Below are 27927 nucleotides of genomic sequence, written 5' to 3'. Positions count from 1 at the left end.
GCAGGGAACTTGTCTACTACTACTGTTTTACTATATTCTCCCAAGCACTTCATACAGTACTCTGCACACTGTAAACGCTTAATAAATAGGATTGAGAGATTGAATACATTAATATGAACATTCAGAGACTCGTATAGTGTATTGAGCTTTTTGGGTCAATATTTTATCCAGGTTTCATTGGGTAGCTATCTTGATGGTGTTAATTACAAGACCTTCTGAAGGTGTTCATTGAAATGGAACAAAACATGGATTTAAGTGGCTTAAAGAAAAATTTACACGTACCACATCTGCATTTGGAATGGTACTTTAAGTACTTAACAGATACCATAATTATGTACCTCACCCAGAGAAGATGAAATCTACATAAATATTAATGAAGAACTCAAAATACCTCATGTTGGTAGACTCAAACTATCCTAGTGAAATAGTGAAGGAGCAGACCACATTTTGAAGCAGGGAAAACAGAGAGGTTTAGTGACTTGCACAAGGTCCCACAGTGAGTCAGTGATGGAAAATCAGAGAATTGCCTGCTGTTTTATTATTTGAATGCTTACCTGTTAAAATAACTAGATAAATTATTTAGAAATTCAAGGAAGCAAGACAGAACTAAGCAGAAAACATGAGACTATATTGCCTCAGTTGACAAATAAGTTCTGAATGGGTCATTAAAAAAAACCCATCAAGAAAAGGTCATTAAAACTTTCTCCTTCAGAGAGAAAAGGCTTTTGCTCAAGTCTCAGCAAAGCTCAGAAAAAACCCTTAATTTAGCATCTCATTTGATCTTCCTTATATTGTTTTATTGAACTGCAGTATAAAACATGTCAATTCACATGCTCTCCATTGGAAATTAATTCTTCTCATATAATTGGGGAAAGATTCCGTGGAGTCCCTTCAGAGCATTCTTACTAGACCAGGTAAATAAAAATCCAATATCCCTTCATATGCAGTGTTGTTGAACCATTGAATTGCTTTGTTTTAAACATTGGGAGCTTTTTCTGTTAACAGAAAATCAAGTTCTTTATAGAATATTGACTAGGTATTTTAAGCAGACCGGATCCTTGCCAGAAAGGATAACTCAACTCATGAATAAAGATGAGATGAATATTCTAAAGAAAATTCTTAATGTAATTTTGTAATTCAGTGACTAACTTTTGCAAGAAGCTCATCAATTATTCTCTGACTTTAAAATGGTTTTACATTTGTCTAGAAGTTTAATTTTGCCTACTGTTATAGCAGAAATGAGATACTTATACTCTAAAATTTTGATAGAATTAATGCATGTAAAATTTCCATAATTTCCCTTAACATGGTTTTTTAGAACATCACCTTGTTTTGTAGTTTGAACAAGTGAAATGGTTCAGCATCCTGATTTAGACCAATTTGTTTTCTCAAACAAAAGAAAAATGCTTGTGGATGACAAAATTAAATGTGTTATTTTCAGTAGAGTACCTTTAGAAATGTGACAAATTAAGGTTGATTATAATTGCATTAAAATTAAGCAATTAGATCACATAATTGTAACATGAACCCTGCTTGATTTTAAATTTTTTTTTCAATTTCCAGCTGTTTTCACCATGTGTTGTTTTTTTCTTTTTATAAATGTATCACTTTCATGCTTTGGAGTCAGAGGTCATGGGTTCAAATCCTAACTCTGCCAATTGTCAGCTGTGTGACTTTGGGCAAGTCACTTGACTTCTCTGTGCCTCAGTTACCTCATCTGTAAAATGGAGACTAAGACTTGTGAGCCCCCTGTGGGGCAACCTGATCACTTTTTAACCTCCCCAGTGCTTAGAACAGTGCTTTGCCCATAGTAAGTGCTTAATAAATGCCATTATTATTATTATGTTGGTGGACTCTCTGCCTTAGAGATTGTTCTCTCATTAACCTTACCTTTCCTCTTGTTTTCTATATAAACAAATTTGGGAGAGATATCCCTCTTTTCTGTTCCTTTATTCAAACCTCACCACTATATTACAAAGGCTCCTAAAATTGCACAGCAGCCTGGAAAGTTTGCTATTCTTTAAAACAAAGTTATAGCGAAGGTGATTCTTCTAGGTAAATTGATCTATCCCAAGATGATCAGAAAAAGTGAATTGGAATATTGAGAGCAATTATCCAATTTATTTGATGAATGTAAACAGCCAGTCTACATCTTGGACATCATTCATCTCATAATTGTTACATTCATTTTACAGCTGCAGCTATAATGGTTCAGTGAACAAACTGTGGTCCAGTTCATGTATCCAGAATGGCGCCAGCTGAATAACTTCATAGCTCTGTTACAGCATGATGAGTTCTCTCAGTGATGAGCAATAAAATGATAGAAGTGTGTAACACATACCCCCTTTAGCAGTAAAGCATACGGCTTCAGAATCATGACTTCCAACTGCAGTAATTATGCAGTAATTATCTATGCCAATAAAGGAAAGCCTTTCAATACTTCAGTCCCTTTGTTCTCTAAGAACCACTTAAAGAAGAGGTTGCACTTTCTTAATGAACCAGTTTTACCCAGCACAATTAATAAACTATGGATGGCTAGCCATTTGCCATTTTTTGTTACATCTATGAAAATTTGGGCCACAGCATTCTTAAATGCAAAGCAATGTGCTATTCAGAAACTTCTGATTTATTTGCCTTAATGGAAGACTGCGGGGGTGTGGGGCAACACTGTTCTGTGAGATTAGTGTTGATGTAGAGAAGCCATATGAGTTAAGGTGGACAGCAATCACTAAACACAGTTGAGGCAAGATGTTGCTTTTTTCCCTGGAGTTTAGCTGGGTTCTCCTTAAATCTACTGGACCAGAGGTTTCCTGGACTAATGTTCAGTCCTGGAGACTGGTGGGGCTGAGCCTGGTAGGTGGAAGGGTGGAGGGGGAGGTTGTCTCTAACAAGTCATAGCGATACACTGAGGTAGGAGCAGGTACCTGTCCTTTGAAGTCTGCCTCAGTGACTTTGCAGAACCTCTGAGGCCAATTTGCAGTGCTGCCCTGCCACTCCCAGCTGGCAAAGCCGCCTGTCATCCTCTGCTGTTGCTGCCCTAGTGGCAGCAACTCTAGCTCATCCCATGCCAAGTGTGTAGCTGCAGCTGCTGACTGATGATAGTAGCAGCAAAAGACAGTAGAGCCAGCACCTCAGCAGAGGGTGAAAACAAGCTCATCTTTTGTTTAACAGCATTTGTTAAGGGCTTACTATGTGTCAAGCCCTGCTTTAAGCACTATGGTAGGTACAAGTTAATCAGCTCAAAGTTCTTGCCCCATGTGGGGTTCACAGTCTAAGTAGGGAGGGAACAGGTATCAAATCCCCATTTAACAGTTGAAGAAACTGAGGTTTAGAAAAATTGTGACTTGCCTGAAGTCACACAGCAGGCAAGTGGCAGAGAAAGGATTAGCACCCATGTCCTCTGACTCCTAGGCCTGGGCTTTTTCCACTGAGACACACTGCTGCCGTCATCTTCCTCTTCCCTTTTCATTTTTTTTCCTTCTCTTCTTTCTTCCCTTCTTTCCCTGAACCTTTTTTCCTTTCTTCCCCTTCTACCCCATCTCCTTCCCTATATATTTTCCATTCCTGGATGTTTCCTCTCCTCCTTGCTCAATCAGTCAACAGTGACATTTTTGAGTGCCTACTGTGTTGTAGAGCACTGTACAAAGTGCTCGGGAGAGTACAGTACAACTGAATCGGTGTACACATTCCCTGCCCACAAAGAGCTTACAGTCTAGAGGAGACTGACATTAAAATAAATTACAGCTATGTATGTAAGTGCTGTGGGATTGAGAGTAAGGTGAATATTCCTACACATTCTGTTCCTCTCTGGCCTTGCCAACTTTAACCCTGCCACCAAAGCCAGCCAGGAAGGAGAAGCAAATGCCATCTTCAGTCCCATAGCTCCTGAAGGTGAGCCAAGGGTTCATTTCACCACTCATAGACTTGTTAAATCCTCATCTGGGTCTTGAAGGTGGGGGCTTTCCTCCCTGGAAACTGTACTTGATAGAAGTATACCCCATGTGTAGGCAGCCATGCCCCTCAAAGCTCCTCCCCTTCCAAATACCGCTCCAATCCACCAAGACATCCTGGACAGGGTAGGTATTAAAATCCACAGATAATCCCCAACTTCAGCTTGAACTATCCAGGGTTTGAATAGTAACTGACCTGATTAACTTATATCTAACCCAGTGTTTAGACCAGTCTTGAACAAGTCTTGAACTATCCAGGGGCAACCTTCTTTTCTGGACTTTTTGTTAAATTTACTATTAAGAAGCACAATTGGGTGATTTTAATCGCATCCCACATGTTTACCCACTTTACTGCCTGAGGAGATCTTTATGGATAATAAAATGGATGAAAGTCAGGAAACAAGGAAGAGAGGAAGTGAAGGTTTCTTGGTAATTCAACAAATAATCAGGCCCTGAATAATCAAAAATTGACTTTATTGTAATTACATTCATTTATAACCTTTCATTTTACCTATGGTGTCTTCCTAGGAAAATTAATTAGTCTTTTGTCAATGGTCCTGGTCCTTATTCATTCAGTCGTTCATTCAATTGCATGTATTGAGCGCTTACTGTGTGCAGAGCACTGTACTAAGCTCTTGGGAAGTACAAGCTGGCAACATATCTTTGCCACTGTCCCATCACAGCTATAGTTGTTATTATTCTTCATGTCAAAGCTCCAGTTCCCTATCTTCCACAATTCTGTCTCACAGTTGATGTAACAGCTCTAGACTCTCAGGCCAGCCACTCCATAGCCCCAGCTCCTTTTCCCTCTTCCTCCTCCTTTTTCCTTCTCTTCCTCCTCACTGATGTTGGTCTTTCATTGCCTTGCCTTGCCACACCCCAGCCAATCACCACCTGGAGACTGTATTCAAGACTATTATTGAATTATTATTATTATTATTATTATTATTATTATTATTATTGTACTTGGAATAACCCAGAAGGATCCAGTTTCTACTTTATGCCTACAGTGGAAAAAGCTCGGGCTTGGGAGTCAGAGGACCTGGGTTCCAATCCTGGCTCCACCACTAGTCTGCTGTGTAACTGTGTACAAATCACTTAACTTCTCTGTGCCTCAGTTTCCTCATCTGTAAACTGGGGATTAATTCCTACTCCCTCCTACTTAGATTCTGAGGCACATGGCAGGTCAGAATGGTATCTGACCTGATTAACTTATATCTACCCCAGTGTTTAGACCAGTCTTGACAAGATAAATGCTTAACAAGAACTATTATTATTATTACTGCTACTAATACCTGAAATTTAACAATCACTTTAGTGTTTACCAGACACTAATATTTCTTATACTTTTGAATTATATTTTATATCTTTTTCAAGTAATAATGGCATTTTCCTCTACAGGATTTATGAACGAGTGATAGACCCCCCAGAAACGAATCTCACACCAGGCAGCAGTTTGTGGCTTGGGCAGCGAAACCGAAAACACGGTCTTTTTAAGGTAAGCGCCAAAATGCTTTTAATTGATTATTTGAAATGGGACTCTTTGGCCCTGCAAAACAAGTGCTACTGCCAAATACAAATTTAGCCTTTTAGCTATATCCAAAGTTACAGTTCTGTAGCTGGAAGAACTATGTGGCCTAGGGTATAGAGCACAGGCCTCGGAGTCAGAAAGATCTGGGTTTGAGTCCCAGCTCTGCCACTTGTTTTCTGTGTAATTTTGGGCAAGTCATTTCACTTCTGTGTGCTTCAGTTCTGTCATTTGCAAAATGGGAATTAGACTGTGAGCCCATGTGGGACCTGATTATCTTGTATCTGCCCCAGTACTTAGTACAGTTCTGTGTACTATGTTCTATGTTCATTCTCTCTCTCTCTCTCTCTCTCTCTCTCTTTCTCTCTCTAATAACCAGGAAGGATATGCAATGATGGGTATATCCAGAGTTAATAAAGAGAAAAAAAAATCTCTTTTCACAGAAACAAAAATTCTGTTCTTCCCATTCTGCCTAATTCTTGCTGAAATCTATACAGTAAATCTATACAGAGAAAAAGGGCAGTATTCGGTTAATACGAAGTAGGAACATTGTTTTAGGTTTTCTATTTACTCTGCAGCATATGCTTCTTAAATATGAGGACCTACTGCATTTCACTTTATTGCTACAGATTGAAGAGTGCTTATGGTGAGTTTTTAGGTTCAAATGACATTATTCCATATTTTAAATATTAACATTCCACTTCATAAAGTTAAACCCAGGACCGCACACTTGTCAGACCTAATTTTTAGGGCCCAGTGAATCCCTATAATAATAATAATGATGGCATTTATTAAGCACTTGCTATGTACAAAGCACTGTTCTAAGCATATTTTGCAAGTAAATTGCTATTGATTAAACAGCAGGGGATATATCCACTTGTTTAGAACTGTACATTAAGGCTCCTAATATTAAATAATTTTATCTGAGACCAAAGAACACAATCTGGGACTTTCTTCAAATCAGAACAGCATCCATTTGAGAAAACATCCAAATGATGCAATAGGCTTGTCTGCCTCTTCAGATTGTCATGGTGTTCCATTATCAAGATGGTGACTACCCACTTAATTTCTCTTTAATGCATTCACTGACTAAGCTAATTATACAGACCTCTTTTGGAAAAAAAAATGAAGAAAAAGGTTATGCGGATTTCAGTGAGTCAGAAAAACCATTAAACACAATATGCTTTACTGGCCCAGTCATTGTTGTGAGTCACTATTTAATCCTTGAACGTTTCATTCCACAACTTTTTCAAGCTCTTTTTTAAAAAAATTAACCTCAGCTAAACTGATACTGTTACTTACCTGGACTTCCTTATCTTCTCCAACATCTGAGCTGTCACCATGAAGAGAAATTGATGACATTATTTTATTACAGCTGTTGTTTTTTAACTCAGCTGCTTCCCATAATTCCACAGATGGTAAACATATGCTTATAGCTACATAGAAAAAGGAAGCTGTATGGATTCACCCATTTTTAATCCTTATTTTATGCAAAGAGCTGAAGTCAGAGAACGCTGGGATATTATACATTTGTAAATTAATATTTCTACACATTAACACTTTGGAAACAGCAGGGTAGCTAATGATATGCTAATGAGCTGCCAGTTTTTATTGATCATAATGAAAGTAGACAAGTGCTTTTTTTTTATTTTATATATTCTTGAATATTTTACTAACTATCTTCAGGGCAGAAATATATGATTGGTTGCATTTTTAAAATCCTGCTTGTGAGTTTCACAAGTCTTACTTTTTGTTACCCATTGCAAAGGCTCAGGATTTTGCGAGTTTATAAGCAGTACACATCTTCGTCTGTATATTTCCATGCCCAGCAGGGCCTCCTCTTCTCTTTTGAAGCAATTTGTTTCAGTGTTTTAGCATATAAAAAATAGAACCATTTTCTTCAATGTAAACAGAGATCTGCAGGGAAATAAGAGCGTTAAAAAAGAATTAGGATTTCTGTGGTGGCAGAGCTGTGCCTGCATTTGTATCCAAAAGTGCCTGGTATTATTATGAGCTCTAACCTAATCATAGTTATTCCATACGTATTAGGGTTTTAATGGCATACTTTGCTAATCTTTTTTTTTTCTTTGCATCTTCTCCTACCTCATACTGAGAATTGAGAAATTTCCTCAGAGCAACTGAAGTAAATGGGTATTAGTTCCCAGAACATTAAAAACTCTTAATATGCAACTTACCTGGTTCACATCCATTTCTTAAAGTACAGATTACTGGGAGAGGAAGATGGAGGAAAACAGATGGATTGAACAAAGGAAGATTGGCAGCTTTCCTTTCCCCATAAAATGTACCTGTAACCAATAATCCATGAATAGGGTTTAGAAGAGATTTGCTGTTCTTGTTAAATCACATATGTTAGTTTTAAGGGGCCAACTCTCCATTAACAGTGTGGCTTAGTGGAAAGAGCCTGGGAGTCAGAAGATCAGGGATCTAATCCTGTCTCCACCACTTGTCTGCTGTGTGACCTTGGACAAGACACTTAGCTCCTCTCTGCCTGTTACCTTACTTCTAAAATGGGATTAAACCTGAGCCCCAGGTGGGGCACAAACTGTGTCCAACCTGATTATTTTCTGTAGCCCAGTGCTTACTACAGTGCCTGGCACATAATAATCACTTAAGAAGTACTATTTAAAAAAATACAAAACAAAAAAAAACCTCTCTTACTCCAAGAAACAACTCACATGAACACAAGGAACAATAAGCACCATTATTATTACTTTTGCATTATCAATTAATTCTGGCAAGTCCCTTGGGAGACTGATGTATACACCAATATGGCATCAAAATTCAGACCAGGTGGAAAGTTTGTAGAGTATTGAAGTGACCAGACTTCAAATATAAGAGGCTTAACCACACAAACCCCATTGGACTTCTAGAGTGGTTCCAGCAGTGTCACTCATGCTATTCTTAACATCAGAAGGCAAGTTAGGATCACAAATAGTGAGGTCTTCGAATTCAGTTAGTCCACGGGTCGAACACACCACAGCCTTCCTGGGCAGGGCACATGAGTAACAACAGGATACCCGAGAAGTGGCTTTGGGGTGAGTTCAATTGGAGACATTTTAAGCAGAGTAACAGAAGAAATTTTTTAAAGACACCATGAAGAATAACTTCAAGCAATGGAGTCTAGTAGCGGCCAATTTGGAGACAGCAACAGGAGACAGATCAACCTTGAGTGCCACAATTAAAAATGTGTTGACTCTCATAGGAAAATAGATTTTGGGAAGATGGGAGAAATAAAATCGGTGCCAAGGAACATGAGTAACAAATGTAACAGTACAGTGAAGGCATTCTTTAAATTTCCATGGCATGGAAGGAATAGTCAGTCAGGCATAGATTTAATCAACTTCCATTCACATTCAGCAGTGAAAATCTGTCAGCAGTATAATCTTTGAAAAAAGTAAAGACTGAAAATGCTAAGCATTAATGACCTTTCTTGTAGATTTCTACAGGAATACTGTCTAATTCAGTGTTTCCCTATTTTTCATTGTTTTGACTAGATTTAAGATTTCCTCAAAAATTAGAGGTAAGATTACACCTTCACATTTGACTATTTTCTATGGTCTATAGGGCCTCATCCTTAGTGATAGAAGGTGTGCTCATAAGCCATTGTAATGTTCTTGCAATTTCCACAAAATTCTCTTTTGCTGTGTAGGTGGGTTTATTGGCACTTTTCTTCAAGATTGTGATAGTATGTATGGGTCCATTTAGCTTTAGTGATGAGTAAAAGCCCTTATTTTGGTAACTGACATAATCTCAGGATCTCTTCTGTCCCAAAGTGGCCCATGTTTCTTAACTTAATCTTCATAACAATCAAGAGCGTTTAGTTTGTGACACCACTGTAAAAGGTGCTTGAGAGGGTACTGAAGTACTAGATGTGATTCTTGTGATGAAGTATTTTACAATCTTGTGTAGGTGATAGAAATTAAAATACATTACAGGTAGAAGGAAGCAACAGAGTTTATATGTACAAAAGTTGCTATGGGAGGTAGGGGATAGGGTGAATACTTAAGTTAATTCATTCAACCGTATTTATTGAGCACTTACTGTGTAGAGTACTGTACTAAGTGCTTGGGAGAGTACATTGTAACAGTAAACAGACACATTCCCTTCCCACAATGAGCTTACAGTCCAGAGTAGGGAGTGATTATGGGGTGAAGGCTCGAATGCACAGATGAGGTGAAAGTGTTGAAGTGGCAGTAGTGGGGTGAGATAAGATGTGGAGAATGTGGAGACAAAAGATTAATTAGATCTGGCCTCCTGGAATAGATGTGGTTTTAGAAGGGTTATGAAGATGGAAAGAGTAGAAGAGTAGTGGTCTGTTGGATGTGAAGGGAGAGGGAGTTCCTGGCAGGTGTGGGGGTGGGGAGGAGAGAGAGGGAGAGGAAGGAGAGAGAGGGAGATGAGCAAAATGGATGGGTTGGATGTAGTGGTAGAGAAGCAAGGATGAGTAGAAGGTAGATGGCTGATGGAATGCCTTAAAACACTCTTGTGGTTGTCTCTTTTGCTGTTATCATGAATCCTTGCAAGGTATTGATAACATCTTTATTGTATATAGTTTTCATATTTCTGAATCTTTTTCATGTAACCAGTCCCAGTTTGTCTCTTGGTTGTTCTCCCAGCTTCCCTGGCTGCACGGGTAGACAGTAACTAGGAGAAGCAACTGCTCATATTGGTACTTGTGTTTTGGGTGCTTGGCACTGAGCTTTCTTGATTGTTGGGATGCTTTGTGGTACATTGCAAGTGTTAGTAGCTTAATTTTGGAGGTTACTGAGCTATGAGCTCAAGTTTGAAGGGTTTCTTGCGTTTTGACTGTATGCAGTAATCCAAGAATTTTTAACCTTCTCTGCTAGATAATGACATAATCAATAAGATAGCATTCTAACTTCATCTCTTATTTGTGAGTTAGAAGATAGTATTATTACTTAGAAACTTATGTTTAATACGTCCACTTTAAGAGAATGGATGATTGCTATTTACTTTCCATTTTCACATTGTCTGATGCCCTTTTCTTTCCCCTCCCTATTTCTGCAGCACTACCACTTCTGTGTTCAATCCTCCATGGTGATCAGCCATCAGATTTTGGTACTTCAGGTTGAGTCTATCCAGATTCTTAGATCATTTTTTCTCCTCTTTACTAGCATTCATCAGAATTGGAGCAACTGTTCTGATGGTGGAAATAACCTGCTTTTGGTAGAGCAAAGCATAGGGTCGTTATTGGCTGCTTAGGCCTCTGGGTAGATTAAATAATAATAATGATGGTGTTTGTTAAGCGCTTACTATGTACCAAGCACTGTTTTAAGTACTGCGGGGGGGATACAAGGTTATAAGGTTGTCCCACATGGGGCTCATAGTCTTAATCCCCATTTTGCAGATGAGGTAACTGAGACCCAGAGAAATGAAGTGACTTGCCCAAAGTTACACAGCTGACAAGTGGCGGAGCGGGATTAGAACCTATGACCTGCTACTCCCAAGCCCATGCTCTTTTCACAGAGCTACGCTGCTTCTCTAAACAGAACTGATACTGAAGATGGCATGATTTCAGAGAGACATCTCTTAGGTCACCACTTTATAGAGATGAGACATCTCCAGGAGAAGGCATATGTGTTACTTGTGTTCGTGAGATGTCATCATTTAGTCTGGTTACTCTCATTGCTGCAATAATTGGCCAGCTCATGTGTGCTGTCATTTTTTTTTGTGGACAGCTGCTATTAGCACACTGATATTTTATGATATAATGACTATTTTATTTGTATTTGTTGACTTTATATTTGTTCTAACACTATAAAATTAAAGGCCACCAGGTGCAATCTTCTGGTGAGCAGTGTAAACTTTCCCCCTAATCTGTTAAAATCCTTGGGGATGGGGATTGTGTCTACCTTCTCCCAAGTGCTTAGAATCTTGTTCTGCATGTGAGTTTTGGATGATTGATTTTTTTTTTTTTTTTAAGTCAGAGGGGAAATTTTTAGAATACCTTTATGGTTGCCTATAAGCATGTTTCAGCAAACTATATTATATAATATACGGGAAGCAGCGTGGCTCAGTGGAAAGAGCCTGGGCTTTGGAGTCAGAGTTCATGGGTTGGAATCCCGGCTCTACCAATTGTCAGCTGTGTGACTTTGGGCAAGTCACTTCACTTCTCTGTGCCTCAGTTCCCTCATCTGTAAAATGGGGAATAGGATTGTGAGCCCCCCGTGGGACAAGCTGATCATCTTGTAACCTCCCCAGCGCTTAGAACAGTGCTCTGCACATAGTAAGCGCTTAATAAATGCCATTATTATTATTATTATTATATAACAAATAGATGTGCTTATTTTCAATCAGTCCATCAGTGGTATTTATTTAGTGCTTACAGTGTTCAGAGCATTGTTCTAAGCCTTGGGAGAGTACAACAGAGTTGGTGGACATGTTCCCTGCCCACATCCCACAGACCAGTTTCTCTCAAAGCCTTGTGAAATTGCCTTTGATAGGAATACATAGTCTTAGTTGTATCGTTGGTCCTTATTATATTTTACTGGAACCTTCATGACATTGCAGTAACTCTGTTATATGTTTCCAAGAGCTTAGTATAGTGGTCAGCACACAGCAGCACGGCCTAGTCAAAAGACCAGGGAGTGGGGAGTCAGAGTTCCTGGGTTCTAATCTCACTTCTGACATTTGCCTCATTGTGAGAACTTTGGCAAGTCATTTAACTTATCTGTGCCTCAGTTTCCTCAGAGGTAAAATGGGGATTCAGTACCTGGTCTTCCTCCTGTTAGTGAGCCCCACGTTAGGCGGAGACTGTGATTGACCTGACCACCTTGTATCTACTCCAGCACTTAGAAACAGTGCTTTACACATGGTAAGCACTTAACAAATACAATAATAATGATAACAATAATACTAATGATAATCACTGTGATATTTGTTAAGCACTTACTATGTGCCAAGCACTGTTCTAATGCTGGGGTAGATACAAAGGTAATCAAGGTTGGACACAGTCCCTGTACCACATGATGCTCCCAGTCTTAATCTCCATTTGTGAGATAACTGAAGCACAGAACAGTTGAGTGACTTGCCCAAGGTCACACAGTGGACATATGGCATAGTTGGAATTAGAATCCACGCCCTCCAACTCCCAGGACCATGCTCTTTACCCTAGGCCATGATGCTTCTCAATAATAATAATAGTAATAATAATAACCATTCATTGCACAATACTCAGAATAGTGCCTTTGTTTCCTGAAAGAACAGTCTGGCCTCCAAATTGGAGGGGATTACTCTGAAAGTGATTAATTCAGTATAGAATGATATTCGCTAAAGAATGAAGTTCATTAGTTGTCTGCTAGTGATGCCAGTAAGAGATTATAAATTAATATTGAGAAACAATTTGCAGTTTCCCACAGGGCGTTATGTCTTCTCCTCTTAATTGTAACACTTTCATCTTTCTCACAGATGAAAAGGTTAATAAATGTATATAATTCTGGGAAAGAGGTACTGTGATATTATTTCTATTAATATTTTCAGGTAATATTTGATCTTGAAATAAGAAGGAAGCAGCAGTTGTTGATTATATTCTGCTATTGTAGAAATGAATACATAAATGTTAAATGTTACCCCATTTGAGACTTTTAGCACTATTTTAGGTATATATTTCATTTATAGATTAAGCTCAATATTCTGAACTAGTTAGCACATCTTCCATCTGTTCTGTAATATTTCTTTCATTAAATCTGAAAAAAAGTATCTTACATTTCAATTAGAAAATATCCAACAGCCAGATCAATATTTTCACTGCAAAATGGCAATCATGATGAATTTCTTCTGAAATTAGAAGTGTTTTTCCAGATTTAGCAGGAGATGCAGAGAACCACAGTTCCTCTCACTGTCTCACAGTGATGTACTATACCAAATAATTCCTGGAATTCACTGCAAAGTTACTCCAGTAATTAACTGAAGAGGAAGAATATGGTGTTAGAAATTTATTAACAACTTTTTTCTATTTCCTTGGCTCAGTTAATCCAGATGAACAGTTTAAACTATTGTGCTTCTCTTCTTTTCCACGTTTTTTTGCTGTGAATCATCATCTTGTAACACTAAGCTCTGATGACTACCACTAACTAAGAACTTGTAATCTTTTTTAAATCATAAAAAAATTTAGCAGAATTTAGGAATCAATATGGTCTAGTGGAAAGAGCATGTGCCTGGAAGCCAGAGGATCCAGGTTCTAATCCCTGCTATGTCACTTACCTGCTGCTTTGGACAAGTCAATTTAACATCTCTGTACCTCAAATTTCATCATCCTTAAAATGGGAATTAAATACCTGTTGTCCTGTACCATATGAGAGACGGACTGTGCCCAGCCTGATAATATTATATCTAATCTTGCAGTTATTAAAGTGCTTGGTGCAGAGTAAAGTACCTAACAAACACTTATTGTTATTGTTAGAACATTGGTGCAAACAACTGATTAGAATTAGATAGTAAATGGTTGTGTTTTGTCTTACATAATGAATGTTTACAAATTTGTGTTTTGTCTAACATAATGAATATTTACAAATTTGTGGAGGTGCAATGTTAAGAGTATGTGTGTGTTATAGCTTTCTAAAAAAAGTTTATCTTATCAGCTATCCACTGTGCCACAGGAATGAGCTTGTGAATAAGCTTGTTCGGTTTTAACTGTATGACTATAATCTTTATTACCTGTTATTTCTTCTGTTTCAAAGGGTATCATTCAAGATGTGAAAATCATCTTTATGCCTAATGGATATATAACACAATGCCCTAACCTGAATCGCAGTAAGTAGCAATGTATTTACCTTGGTATTATGGATTTAAATATTGTATTAACTGTTTCCAGCTATGATAAAGATATTTAAGCACCATACTGCATCTTCTTTATGTAGACTCTACTGCAAAATGCATAAATGTTGCTTTCATAGTAGAAATAGCATTTAGCCATTTGCCTCATTTTCTGATTTCCTCCTCAAATCCTATTGCCCTACCCGAACAGTATGTTCTGAACTATGTCTAGTACTCTGTCACCCTAAATAAAAATTAGGACTTTTTTTACCTTTTAAGAAATGCTTCTGGGTGGTTCCTCCACAATTCAGTTAAGTGTTCATTCTTTCTCTTTGCTATTTCTGAAAGTTTTGGATCTGAAATCTTGCAGTATTTTATCCTGAAAAAAAAAACATCAATAACCAAATGGATGCTGTTTTTGCTGAACCAGAGACTTTGTGCTTATAGGTTTTTCTTTTTCATTTTCTTTATTGAGCATGTCCAACCTGCAGTGATTTCTTAAGCCTGGTGCAAGGAATAATGGATTTGCAAGAGCTTTTGGCCAAAATGACTGCAAAAGTAGGTACCTGAATTTCTCACGTCTCATTCAGTTTCTCATTCCACCTTGAATTTAGACTGATTTAGTATAATGGAAGCACTCTTATCCTTGGCATCTGGTGGTTGTTCCTATAAAAATGTTTTATTTCTACTGCCAATGGGGCTACCTGTAGTAGATGTAACCATTAGCTTCAATAATGCTACTAAACGTCATCAAAATGCTTGTTGACTTGCGTTTGGAAGTGAGATATAATCCATAGAGAGGTAGATTCCCATGCTACATAGCACAGTGATATTTTTTGTACTATATGGAAAATAAAAACACTATATAACAATGGTTACACATGATGACTGCTGTTTGAATGCTAACTGATTTTTGCCTCCAAATGAAATTATCTAATAACCAGAAAGGGTTATTGGATGGACTTGTGCAATATTTACATTCTTGAGTGTGTGTTAGTGATAAGGAAAAACCTATTTCTGCTATTGGATAAGCATGATTATGGAAGGTTCCAGGGCTGTTATTTGCACAATTTGATTTTAATTCTGCCATTAAATGGAGGTGAATTTATTTATTCTGTAGAACGATTAAGGTACCATGTCATTTATTCTAAGGAAAATTTTATTGAACAAAGATTGCAAGAATTAATCTGTCACTTTTATTGGCCAAAGTTACATTCAGGAGAGCTATCAAGTAGCAACTAGCAAGTAACTGTGAAAAAGACAAAGCCTACTTGAGACAAACATGTTCAAAGCTTAAATGAGACACGAGGATTTATATCATATTGTTAAGTAGAAAGTGGTGATATTTTGTCATTTGTTGTCATTCCCTCCTAAGGGTGGACCATTTGGAGACAGTGCCCCTCACAGAGTCCCCACATCTCTCAGGAAATGGGATTTTAAAACCAGAACCACCCCCTCTAAACCAGTAATCAACCTCCCCCTCAAAACTGTCCTAAACACTAGCAGCATTCTAAGATGGGGAGTTCCAGGAAAGATTATCATCCTTTTGAACTGTGACCTTTTTATTTGGTGAAGTCCTCCAAGGTGCCTGGCTAAGTGGCATCAGGTTCTTACCACCTCATCTGTTATCTAAGTGGTTTAAACTATGTTAGTTACCGACAAGAAGGAAACAGATTTGTATGAGCAGCAGATGTTCCAATCAATCAGATCCTATCTGCAGGAGCCAATCAGAGGGACATGGCTCATTACTGTGTCATAATTCCACCCTTTCAACTGTGCGGAGGGCACCCAGTTACCAGTGCCCAAGAACACTGATATTCCATTCAAAAGTGCCTTGGGGAATTCACATCAGTTTTGTGTATCTCTCCTAGAGAAGAGAGGCTTTGTGCTGTCAGGAGTTTAGCCAGGAGACAAGGGACAGAGAGGTGACAGCGATAGAAGTGTCAGCAGTAGAAGGACTCAGGTGCGATGTGCCATTGTCCAACATTGGTGGTGAGCAGAATTTAGAGTCTGTAAAAGAAAATCCACGTCAGTTGTCCCGGACTCCTTGCCTCCACTTCGAGGCAACCTTGCTTGGTGTGCTGCATATGAAAATAAGCATAGGTTCAAAGACCACAAAAGAGAAGTTTTAATATAACTAAGGGTTGTTGTTATTGCTGTGTCCAGGAGACTGTTCCACACCCAGCATTCAGATTGCTCAGGCTCACTGCCCCAGATGCCATGCTCTTGAGCCCCTCCTCTACTTTCCCACCCTTCCCAGCAGTATCTTCAGAGGAAATGTCCTCCCTCTCAAGTGCCACCCCCTCCATCTGGGCTTCAGACCTCATTCCCTCACACCTTATAAAAACTCTCACCCCTTCCCTCCTCCCCACTTTATCTTCCATTTTCAACTGCTCACTCTCCAATGGAATCTTCCCCTCTGCCTTCAAACATGCCCACTCTCCCCCATTCTAAAAAAACCTTCTCTTGACCCCACTGCACCCCTCCAGCTATTGCCCCATCTCCCTCCTACGCTTTCTCTCTAAAATCCTTGAGCAAGTCCTCTACATTCGCTGCCTCGAATTTCTCAACTCCAACTCTCTTCTGGACCCCTTCCAATCTGGCTTCCATCCCCTCCACTCCACCAAAACTGCCTTCTCAAAGGTCACCAATTATCTCCTTGCTAAATCCAATGGCTCCTACTCTGTCCTAATCCTCCTCGACCACTCAGCTGCCTTTGACACTGTGGACCATCCCCTTCTCCTCAAAATGTTATTCTACTTTGGCTTCGTGGACTCCGTCCTCCTCTGATTCTCCTCTTATCTCTCTGGCCGTTCATTCTCAGTCTCCTTCGTGAGCTCCTCTTCCCGCTCCCATCCGCTAACTGTAGGGGTTCCTCAAGGGTCAGTTCTTGGTCCCCTTCTGTTCTCCATCTATACTCACTCATTCGCTCCCATGGCTGCAACTATCATCTCTTCGCAGATGATACCCAAGTCTACATCTCCTCCCCTGTTCTCTCTCCCTCCCTCCAGGTTCGTATTTCCTCCTGCCTTCAGGACATCTCCACCAGAATGTTCACCTTCCACCCAAAACTCAACATGTCCAGGACTGAGCTCCTAATCTTCCCTCCGAAACCCTGTCCTCTCCCTGACTCTCCCTTCACTGTGGATGACACTGCCATCCTTCCTGTCTCACAAGCCTGCAACCTTGGTGTCATCCTTGACTCTGCTCTCTCATTCACCCAACACACCCTGTCACCAAAACCTGCCCATCTCACCTTCACAATATTACCAAGATCTGCCCTTTCCTCTCCATCCAAACTGCTACCTTGTTGGTACAATCATTCATCCTATCCTGACTGGATTACTGCATCAGCATCCTTTCTGATCTTCCAACCTCCTGTCTCTCCCTGCTTCAGTCTATACTTCACTCTGCTGCTTGGATTATCTTTCTACAGAGACGCTCTGGGCATGTCACCCCACTCCTCAAAAATCTCCAGTGGATGCCTGTCAACCTTCATATGAAGCAGAAACTCCTCACTATTGGCTTCAAAGCTCTCCATCACCTTGCCCCCTCCTACGTCACCTCCCTTCTCTCCTTCTACAGCCCAGCCCACACACTCCAGTCCTCTGCCGCTAACCTCCTCACTGTGCCTCGTTCTTGCCTGTTCCGCCATTGATCCCTGGCCCACCTCTGACATGTCCTCTCTCCTCACATCACATCTGCCAAACTAGCTCTCTTCCCCCCTTCAAAACCCTACTGAAAGCTCACCTCCTCCAGAAGGCCTTCCCAGACTGAACCCCCCTTGTCTTCTGCTACTCCTCCCTTCCCCATCACCCCTAATCCCTCCCTCTGCTTTATCCCCTTCCCCACCCCATAGAACTTGTGTATACTTGTACATATTGATTATTCTATTTATCAATGATGTGTGTGTTTATCTATAATTGTGTATATCTATTTTGATGCTTTTGGTGCCTGTCTACTTGTTTTGTTTTGTTGTCTGTCTCCCCCTTCTAAACTGTGAGCCCATTGCATTGTAGGGACTGTCTCTATCTGTTGCCAAATTATACTTCCAAGCACTTATTTAGTACAGTGCTCTGCATACAGTAAACAGTAAATACAAATGAATGAATGAAAGGAAAGGATTATGGGACAACTGATGGAATGGAAGGCATTTTAGTGGTCTAGACCCTTTTGTACTGTGTTTGCAGGGTTGATGTAGATGGGGGTTTCTTTGGGTACTTTTACGAAGCCTAAAATGGTTGCTCATTCACCACAGTTGCATGTATGTAGAAAGGTAGCCTAGTGTGTACAGTAACTTTAATGCAGATTCTTTATGGAGTGAGAGAGACGCAAACAGACACCTTGGCTAGGCTTTGCCTTCTGGGTATTGAAGGGTTAGCTTTTTAGTTCATGTTTCTGATGGAAATGTGAAACATAGGTAATTATTTTGATTCCCTACTTGGGGGATAAGTAGTCTCCTATTACTTATTGTATGCAGCAGCATGATCTAAACACTATTAATTGTGTTTTATGCTTTCATCAAATTTCTGGACCAAGAAATATGCCATTCACATTACAAGTTCTCATACCGCAGCACAAAGGGTGCCCTTTTGTTTCTTATTCTATTGCATTTGAAGAATGCTTTTCTTCATACTCTAAAACATTTTCCTAGGGCCATGTTGTGCTTAATCATAGCAATAACATTGTCTAGGAGGAGTGCAGGTAGGTTAGATGAAGCTTTATTTGGAGACTGTGGACAGAATATGGACAGATTGGTCCTTTGAACAGTGATCTCTGAGGTTACAGCCCTGACCTGCAACTCCGAATTTTGTATGCCTGTGAAGACCTGAGTAAGAAAGAGTGCTTTCTCCATACCTAAAATAATTAGCATCAGCCATTGCCATAAGAAGTGATGTAATCTACCTTTGCATTTTTAAAATTTTCTGTTTTCCTGCAAGTGCAAATTGGAGAATATGAGTGTCTCTCCATCCGGGTCCATATAAAATACACGATTACTGATCTTGGGATAAGCAACTTATTACAAGAGGAAAAAAAAAATTGCATTTTTTTTTTGTCCAGGTCATATTTTCCTTTGGCATTCAGGGATAGAGTGACTCCTTTGTGACAACTTGGCAGGTGGCAGAGATTAAAGAAATTGGTCTGTGTGATACTTTTGGAAATAACTAGCTTCTATCCAGCTGTCCCTACTTCCAAAATAATTCATGAATCTGGCCCTTCCTCTCCACCCAGTAGCTATTATACTGGTTCAAATCTCTGATTATATCACATTATGCTACAGTACCGAATGCTTCTCTAGAGTCCCAAACAACAGTCTCCCTCTCCTGCACTCTATACTTCCTGCTGCTGTCCATATCATCATCTTGAAATGCCACTTTACCCATTAGTCTCCACTCCTTATCAACCTCCAATAATAATAGCAGTAATAATAATGGTATTTGTTCAAGTGCTTACTATGTGTCAAGCACTATTCTAAGTGCTGAGTTAGATATAAGTTAGTCAGGTCCAATAGCTGCTTATTTCACTCAGATCAAGCCAGAACACCTTACCATTGTTTTTCATCAGGTTTCCCTATCTTGTATAGTGGCTCTCTTCATCCAGTCTTCCTTAACTTCCTCCCTTCATTCCATCCAAGCTCACCTCACTCTCCGCTCTCCTCATTTCACTCTCACCCAAGCTCAAAATCACTCTTGTCTCTCCTGCCTACAGCCTAAAACTCCTGGCTTATTAAATTTATCTTGCCCGGAACTTCCTGTTTTCCAGATCCCCAAGAACAGAACTCTCCCTTTCTAAAAAGTCTTCCTAAAAATCCCACCTCCTCCAGGAAATCTTCCCAGTTGAAACCCCAATACCCCAAGTCATACTTACTCAAAAGCTACCTTTAGTATGTATGCATTTTAAACCATCCTCAATACTTATGCATTATATATATTCAGTTATATAAATACCTATTTCACCCCTGTTGTTGTCCTTGCTTTCAGAATTTGTAAATTATTTTTGCCAGTGTCCTTCATTCAATTATAAACTTCTTGAGAGACTGTATATTTTACTTCTATTGTATTCTCCCAGATTCTAAATACAGTTGTCTTTAATTCATGGGTGTCTGATGGGCAGGAGGTGGAAATGGCATGATTAAATATCCTAGTGACAAATATCAGAAAAAATATTGTGAGAAGAGTGGAATTTGAACTATAGATAAGGGTAAAAAAATGTCAAATGAATAAACAAAAGTCTCAATTACTAAATGACCATATAGGCAAGTTTAAGGTAGTATCCTGAGGGTTTCTGTAGCTTTTTGAGTGTAAATCAGTGTGAATGAAATGACAGGTATCCAAGCAGCAGTTATAGGTCTTCCTTGCCAGAGATAATAGAAGGAAAGTTAGGTAGTCCCTACTTCCATTCCCATGATTCTTCTCTTTCACCTTTCATTCATTCATTGTCATATTCATTGAGTGCTTACTATGTGAAAAGCACTGCACTAAATGTATGGGAGACTACAATATAATGATGAATGGACATATTTCCTGCCCACCGTGATCTTACAGTTTAGAAGAGAAGACAGACATTAATATAAATAAATAAATTACACTAATTCTGGACATTTAACTCCCTCCTCAGGCCCCCTGCTCCTCCCTCTCCTGCATCCCTCACCTCCAATGATCAGGGCACCTACTTCATTAGGACAATTAACACCATCATGTCTGAGCTCCCCAAAATCACCCCTCCCACTTCATCATCATCAATCGTATTTATTGAGCGCTTACTATGTGCAGAGCACTGTACTAAGCGCTTGGTAAGTACAAATTGGCAACATATAGAGACAGTCCCTACCCAACATTGGGCTCACAGTCTAAAAGGGGGAAACTTTTCCCCCTTCTTCATCCCCCCCCAACTCTCAACCCTCTCCTCCACTTTCCCATCCTTCCCAGCAGTAACTTCAGATGAGATCTCCTTCCTCCTCTCAAGTGCCACCCCATCCACCTGTGCTTCAGACCCCATTCCCTCTCATCTTATAAAAACTCTCACCCCTTCCCTCCTCGCCTCCTTAACTTCCATCTTCAACTGTTCACTCTCCAGTGATCTCCTCCTCTCTGCCTTCAAACATGACCACATCTCCCCCATCCTAGAAAAACCTCTCGACCTAACTGCCCCTTCCAGTTATCACCCTATCTCCCTCCTATCCTTCCTTTCCAAACTCCTAGAAATAGTCATTTACACTCACTGCCTCGAATTCCTCAACTCGAACTCTTTCCTAGACCCCCTCCAATCTGGCTTCCATCCCCTCCACTCCACCAAAACTGCCCTCTCAAAGGTAGCAATGACCTCCTTCTTGCGAAATCCAGTGGCTCGTACTCCGTCCTGATCCTCCTCGACCTCTCAGCTGCCTTTGATACTGTGGACCATCCCCTTCTCATCAACACGTTATCCAACCTTGGCTTCACAGACTCCGTCCTCCCCTGGTTCTCCTCTTATCTCCCCGGCCATACAGTCTCAGTCTCTTTCCAGGGCTCCTCTTCTCCCACCATCCTCTTACTGTAGGGGTTCCTGAAGGGTCAGTTCTTAGTCCCCTTCTATTCTCTATTTATACTCACTCCCTTGGTGAACTCATATGCTCTCACGGCTTCAACTATTATCTCTACGCAGATGACACCAAATTTACATCTCCTCCTCTGTTCTCTCTCCCTCCCTCCAAGCTCATATCTCCTTCTGCCTTCAGGACATTTCCACCTGGATGTCCGCCCGCCACCCAAAACTCAACACGTCCGAGACTGAGCTCCTTATCTTCCCTCCCAAACCCTGTCCTCTCCCTGACTTTCCCGTCACTGTGGATGACACTGCCATCCTTCCCATATCACAAGCCTGCAAACTTGGTGTCATCCTTGACTCTGCTCTCTCATTCACCCCCCCCCCACCCTATCCATCACCAAAACCTGCCTGTCTCACCTCCACAACATTGCCAAAATCTGCCCTTTCCTCTCCATCCAAACCACTAACTTGTTGGTAAAATCTCTCAACCTATCCCAACTGGATTACTGCATCAGCCTCCTTTCTGATCTCCCATCCTCCTGTCTCTCCCCGCTTCAGTCTATACTTCACTCTGCTGCCTGAATTATCTTTCTACAGAAACGCTCTGGGCATGTCACCCCACTTCTCAAAACTCTCCAGTGGATGCCTATCAACCTTTGTATGAAGCAAAAATTCCTCACTGTTGGCTTCAAAGCTCTCCATCACCTTGCCCCCTCCTACCTCACCTCCCTTCTGTCCTTCTAAAGCCCAACCCACACACTCCACTCCTCTGCTGCTAACTTCCTCACTGTGCCTCGTTCTTGCCTGTTCCACCATCGACCCCTGACCCACGTCCTAACTGTGGCCTGGAATGCCCTCCCTCCACACATCGCCAAACTATCTCTCTTCCTCCCTTCAAAATCCTACTGAGAGCTCACCTCCTCCAGGAGACCTTCCCAGACTGAGCCCCCACCTTTTCCTCTGCTCCTCCTCCCCTCCCTGTCACCCCTGCTCCTTCCCTCTGCCCAGCCCCCTTCCCCTCCCCACAGCAAAGAGAAGCAGTGTGGCTTAGTGGAAAGAGCATGGGCTTTGGATTCAGAGGTCATGGGTTTGAATCCTGGCCCTGCCACATGTCTGCTGTGTGAACTTGGGCAAGTCACTTAACTTCTCTGAGCCTCAGTTACCTCATCTGTAAAATGGGGATTAAGATTGTGAGCCCTATGTGGGACAACCTGATCACCTTGTATCCCCCCAGTGCTTAGAACAGTGCTTTGCATGTAGTAAGTGCTTAACAGATGCCATTACTATTATTATTATTGTGCATATATACTATATTTTATTAATGTTGTGTATATATCTATAATCGTATTTATCTATTCTGATGGTATTGACACCTGTCTACTTGTTTTGTTTTGTTATGTCTCCCTCTTCTAGACTGTGAGCCCGTTGTTGGGTAGGGACAGTCTCTGTTGCCAAATTGTACTTTCCAAGCACTTAGTACAGTGCTCTGCACACAGTAAGTGCTCAGTTAATATGATTGAATGAATTAATAAGTAAAGGGGCCAAGTCAGGGCAACGCAGAAGGAAGTTTCACCTATTCTGTGTCTAGAGAACCTCCCAATCTCCCTGTCCTCAAAACTCATGCTCAGGGAGGCAAGAGAGCAGAGTTAGAAAATTTCTTGATTTTTCCTTTCTTTAAATCTCTGACAAATCTACCTAAATGTAGCTACACTTGGAATTGCATTTTTGGTTGTAATGCTTTTAATTTTGAAGCTTTCATTGTTTTACAGGGCTCAATAGTACTTTTTCAATTAAGGTGCACGGTTTAACACAATAGAAGTTTCCCATTCACTTCCGTATGTCAGGTGCCAAACATTTAAAAGCATTTTAAAGAGTAAACACACACATCCTGTATACCTAGTATGCTCAAATTAATTCACTGACCCATTACTGTAAAAAACGTCCACTGCTCTCTGAGTTTGTATTTTTGAAAATAAATGATTTTGTATGTAGTCCTAGAGGTAAATACTTGAACAAAGGGAAAGTTGTAGATCTGTGATTTTTATGCTCCATCTATTTGGATCTACAGATGCTTTTGAGGAACAAGTAGGTGAGATACCCATAGTTTTTCGAAGTGAATTTATATGAAGTCAGCTTGACAATGCCAGTGACAGAACATGTAATTTTTATTTGATTAGCATTTCCTTTTTTCTTTTATTATAGTTAAGGGATTGCACAGGAAAAAAGGGAGAGATTATATATTAAGTGCTCTTGAAAATTAGCTTTTGTCTAGTATCTTTTTCTCTTTGTATGTGGCTTGTCCACTGTTATTACAGTGGTAAATTGGTTTTAAATGCTTTTGATAAAAGATGAAATAAAATGATAGTAAAGCAAATTGAACATTCAAAAAAGTGAAAGTAATTCCAAATATGAAACAGCTGCATAAATGTCTTCTTCATTTACATTTTAGTGGTAGCACTGTGGCCTGAAGACTAGCATGTCCTATGCTGCTGTTGCACTTTCCCAAGTGTTGTTGATTTCATATGACTCAATGTGCTGGTAAATCAGTAGATGTAAACTGTTAAGGAGAGAGGATTTTAGAAGGGTTTTGGAGATGAGAAAGGCTGGTGGATATAGGGAAGAGCTGGAGGACAGTGTGGGCAAGGGTTTGGGAGGAGATAAGAGTTAAAGGAGAGGAGCGACAGGTGAAGAGAGGTGATACGTAAAATGGAAAGTACTGGTGAGGCCTGCAACCAGTGGCCAAGAGGTTTGTTTCCTGCAAAGTGAGATGGGCAACTACTGGAAGGTTTTGAGCGGAGAGGAAATTTGTGCTAAGTGCACTTTCATTAAGATGATTTGGGGAGCTAGATGCCAGATGCTGAGGCAAAATATTAAAAATGAGACAGAGTGGTTTTCTTTCTTAGAAACAATATTCTGCTTTGAGTAACCTGTTTTGGAGAGTGATGTGCTTTCATCCTGATACCATTTCCTTCCTGAAGGGTTTTTTGCTCTCCAAAGAATTAAGGAGCTGTTAACACAAAGGAAATGGAATAGGTGGATGATTTCCCTTTTTTGTTTTCAATTTTGCTGAGTTGTTAGAGTGCGCCAAGAAAGTGGAAATCAGTGGTGATTTTGTCTCTAATAAGACCTCAGGCAGACCATCTGCATATGCCTTCAGTACAGCTGGCAGGAGGAAGTGGTGCACACATTCTTAGTTCTTGAATGGCACTAGTGGAAATAAACCTTCCAGTCCCCCTTTGGAAACTTCAGTATTAAGAAAAAACTTCCCATTTGAAAATCTAGCCCATAGAAAAAAATTCAAGGACATTTGGAATTCAACTAACCTTGTATTATTGGGTGGGGATAAGAATTTTGAATTGTCTGTGCCTCTTTTCCTGCTTTCGGCCTGTTGGACATTTCTAACTGTTCTTCAGTGCTTTCCTGAGAAAAATAAAGAAGCAGATGAGGCTATGAAACTCAGAGTCATTAGTGGATAGATCTTGGGAGTCAGAAGATCATGGGTTCTAATCCTGGCTCCACCACTTACCTGCTGTGTGACCTTGGGCAAGTCACTATACTTTTCTGGACCTCAGATACCTCATCTGTAAAATGGGGATGGAGATTGTGAGCTCCCCGTAGGACAGGTGCTGTGTCCAAACCAAATTGCTTGCATCCACCCCAGTGCTTAGTACAGTGCATGACACATAGTAAGCAGTCAACAAATATCACAATTATTTGTGTTACCAAGTGGCATTTGTTTGAGGCTTTGGGGAGGTGAAGGGAAAATGGGAAAATGGCAAGAGTGAAGATTTGAGTGTGTGGATTTAATTTGTCCATACTATCGCTTTCTCTTATCTGAATGTTTAATCAGGAGTTGTGCTATGTACACTAAGCCAAAGTTGATGGAAATTTGTTGGAACCAGTATGAATCTGGGAGTCAGGAGACCTGAGTTCTAATACCCACTCATCCATTTGCCTGCTGTGTGACCTTGAGCAAATCACTTAACTTTCCTGTGCCAGTTTCTTCATCAGCAAAATGGAGACTTAATACCTATTCTTCCTCTTTCTTAGAATGTGAACTTCATGTGGGACAGTGGCTGGGTTTAATCCTGGTTATCTTGTATGTATCCCAGTGCTTGGGCACATAGTAAATGCTTACTGAATACCGTTGTTGTTGTTGTTGTTATTATTTAAACAAATATTGAGTTAGCATAACATTGACTGCGTTAAGTACTGGGATCAATCAGTCAATCAATGGTATTTATTGAGCACTTACTATGTGTAGAGCACTGTACTAACCACTTGGGAGAGTACAATTCAATGGAATTAGCAGACACATTCCCTATCCATAATTAATTTACAGTCTAGAGGGGGTCATCTCCATTGGCAACTCAAAGAGTTTAGGAAATAGATATGGAGAAATTTAAAGTGCAGTGACTTGATACCCGTATGATGCTTTCCAATCCCAGGCATATTCCATGGTGGAGAAAGAAGGACTTGGCTGTAGTATGAAGAGGATAGGCAGGGCTGTTTCTGGGGAGCATGGAGTCAGGACAAAATGGCTAATATGGGGCCATTTTTTCTGGATCCAATCTGGGGGAGAGAGAGTTGAAGAAGTGGAACTACTGCTGTCTAATCCCATGCCATAGTTCCTCTCCATAAAATACTCTCTACTGGGGCTGAGTCCATAAGTCTATGCTTTCAGGGTTCGATTTGGTTTGTGAGAATAGAGGAGTTCCTAAACCTCTGGGCTCTTGGAATATCTCTGATGATGGGCCATTTGGTTTCATCGATTTTTATATTAGAAAAAGAGGACAGAGGTGAGACATTTAAAAATACTGTTTAGATTTCTGTTTTTAAGAAACAGAATATTTACATAATCTCCCAGAGGAATTTTGACTGACCTATGGATTTTCACTTCTGTTCCCACCTTCCCTGGAAACCCAGAAATTGGTTCTCTAAATTTAAGGCATGTCGACCTCAGTTTTGATTTTGTCTCTTCTGTTCTTCTCCTACCCTCCTAATCTGATCTGCTGAGGACCACGTTAAGTCCCTCATAAACTCATTATGGGCAGGGAATGTGTCTACCAATTATGTTTTATTTTATATAGTACTCTTTCAGGCTCTTAGTGCAGTGCTCTGCACACAGTAAGTGCTTGATAAATGTGATTGAATGTCTCAATATAAGGCTGCATAATCACTGTTTGAAGAATAGAGAAAGCAAAGGAGACATCATTGTTCATGGTTCTATTGCCTGTAAACATTTTAATGAGTGCTTGAGATTGCATTCATTATGAGTGTTTGAATGTGTAGTTTGAGCTGAAGGTGCACATATTTATGAACACCTACAAGGTCCCTAAGATACAGTTTAATGTCTCATTTGGTGTTCATTAGACCATAGGAGCCAATATGTCTGCAATTTAGTGTGATTTCCCCTTGTGTAACAAAAATTAAATCCCACAAAGAATCTATGAACTGTTCGGATTTTTTTCTGTGTTTTTTTTGTTTGCTTTTAAAAACTGCGGGATTGAATTACAGAAATTACAAGCACAACTTTGGTTTACAGCTAAATTATGCAGAGACGAGACTCAGTCAATTGGAAAGTTGTCATTGTGAGAAGACCTGTCAAGTAAATGGACTGATATATCGAGACAAAGACTCATGGGTAGAAGATGATCACTGCAGGAATTGCACATGCAAAGTAAGAATTTCCTTAGCAGGTTTGGGGATAGGGCATCTAATTGCCGCATATACAGGTTATTTCAAGAATGTTAACTTTGAGAATTATTACATTTTTAATATTCACCTACTGGTGGAATGAACAATTGCGAAGGAATACTGGAAAAGTGCCATTTTTAATGTATATACTTCATAAATAAAATCTGCTGTCCCTAGACAATCCTCTCTCATTCATCCTAATTACATCCTTAAGGAACTCTCTGTTTGGGGGAAAACGTCTTTTGCTCTCAGATGTGCAGTGGTTGGATACATTCAGAATTTTTTCCCCAGGAATAGGTTAAAAATATGGTTTAATTTTATTTCTAGGTACCCTGTGACATCATTCTTGGGAACAAGGAGCATACTCTGTAGTTGGTATTTATCATTTGGAAAATTTAGAACAAAAAAGTATAATGTAAATATTACCCA

The 27927-nt window shown here is 40.0% G+C and overlaps 1 protein-coding gene across 5 annotated transcripts in view; it reads left to right on the top strand.

Moving 5' to 3' along the window:
* NELL1 (neural EGFL like 1) overlaps positions 1-27927 on the top strand; it is a 499897-nt gene that overhangs the window by 96127 nt on the left and 375843 nt on the right. For all 5 annotated transcript variants that reach the window (XM_038764520.1, XM_038764521.1, XM_038764519.1 and 2 more), the window contains 4 exons: positions 5352-5448; positions 14199-14271; positions 14750-14832; positions 27347-27481. In XM_038764520.1, the coding sequence (XP_038620448.1) occupies positions 5352-5448; positions 14199-14271; positions 14750-14832; positions 27347-27481 (388 nt within the window). The remainder of the gene's footprint in view (positions 1-5351; positions 5449-14198; positions 14272-14749; positions 14833-27346; positions 27482-27927) is intronic.

The sequence above is a fragment of the Tachyglossus aculeatus genome, chromosome 22 (assembly GCF_015852505.1).
Source record: "Tachyglossus aculeatus isolate mTacAcu1 chromosome 22, mTacAcu1.pri, whole genome shotgun sequence".
Taxonomy (NCBI): domain Eukaryota; kingdom Metazoa; phylum Chordata; class Mammalia; order Monotremata; family Tachyglossidae; genus Tachyglossus; species Tachyglossus aculeatus.
This window is presented reverse-complemented; position numbering and strand designations above follow the sequence as displayed.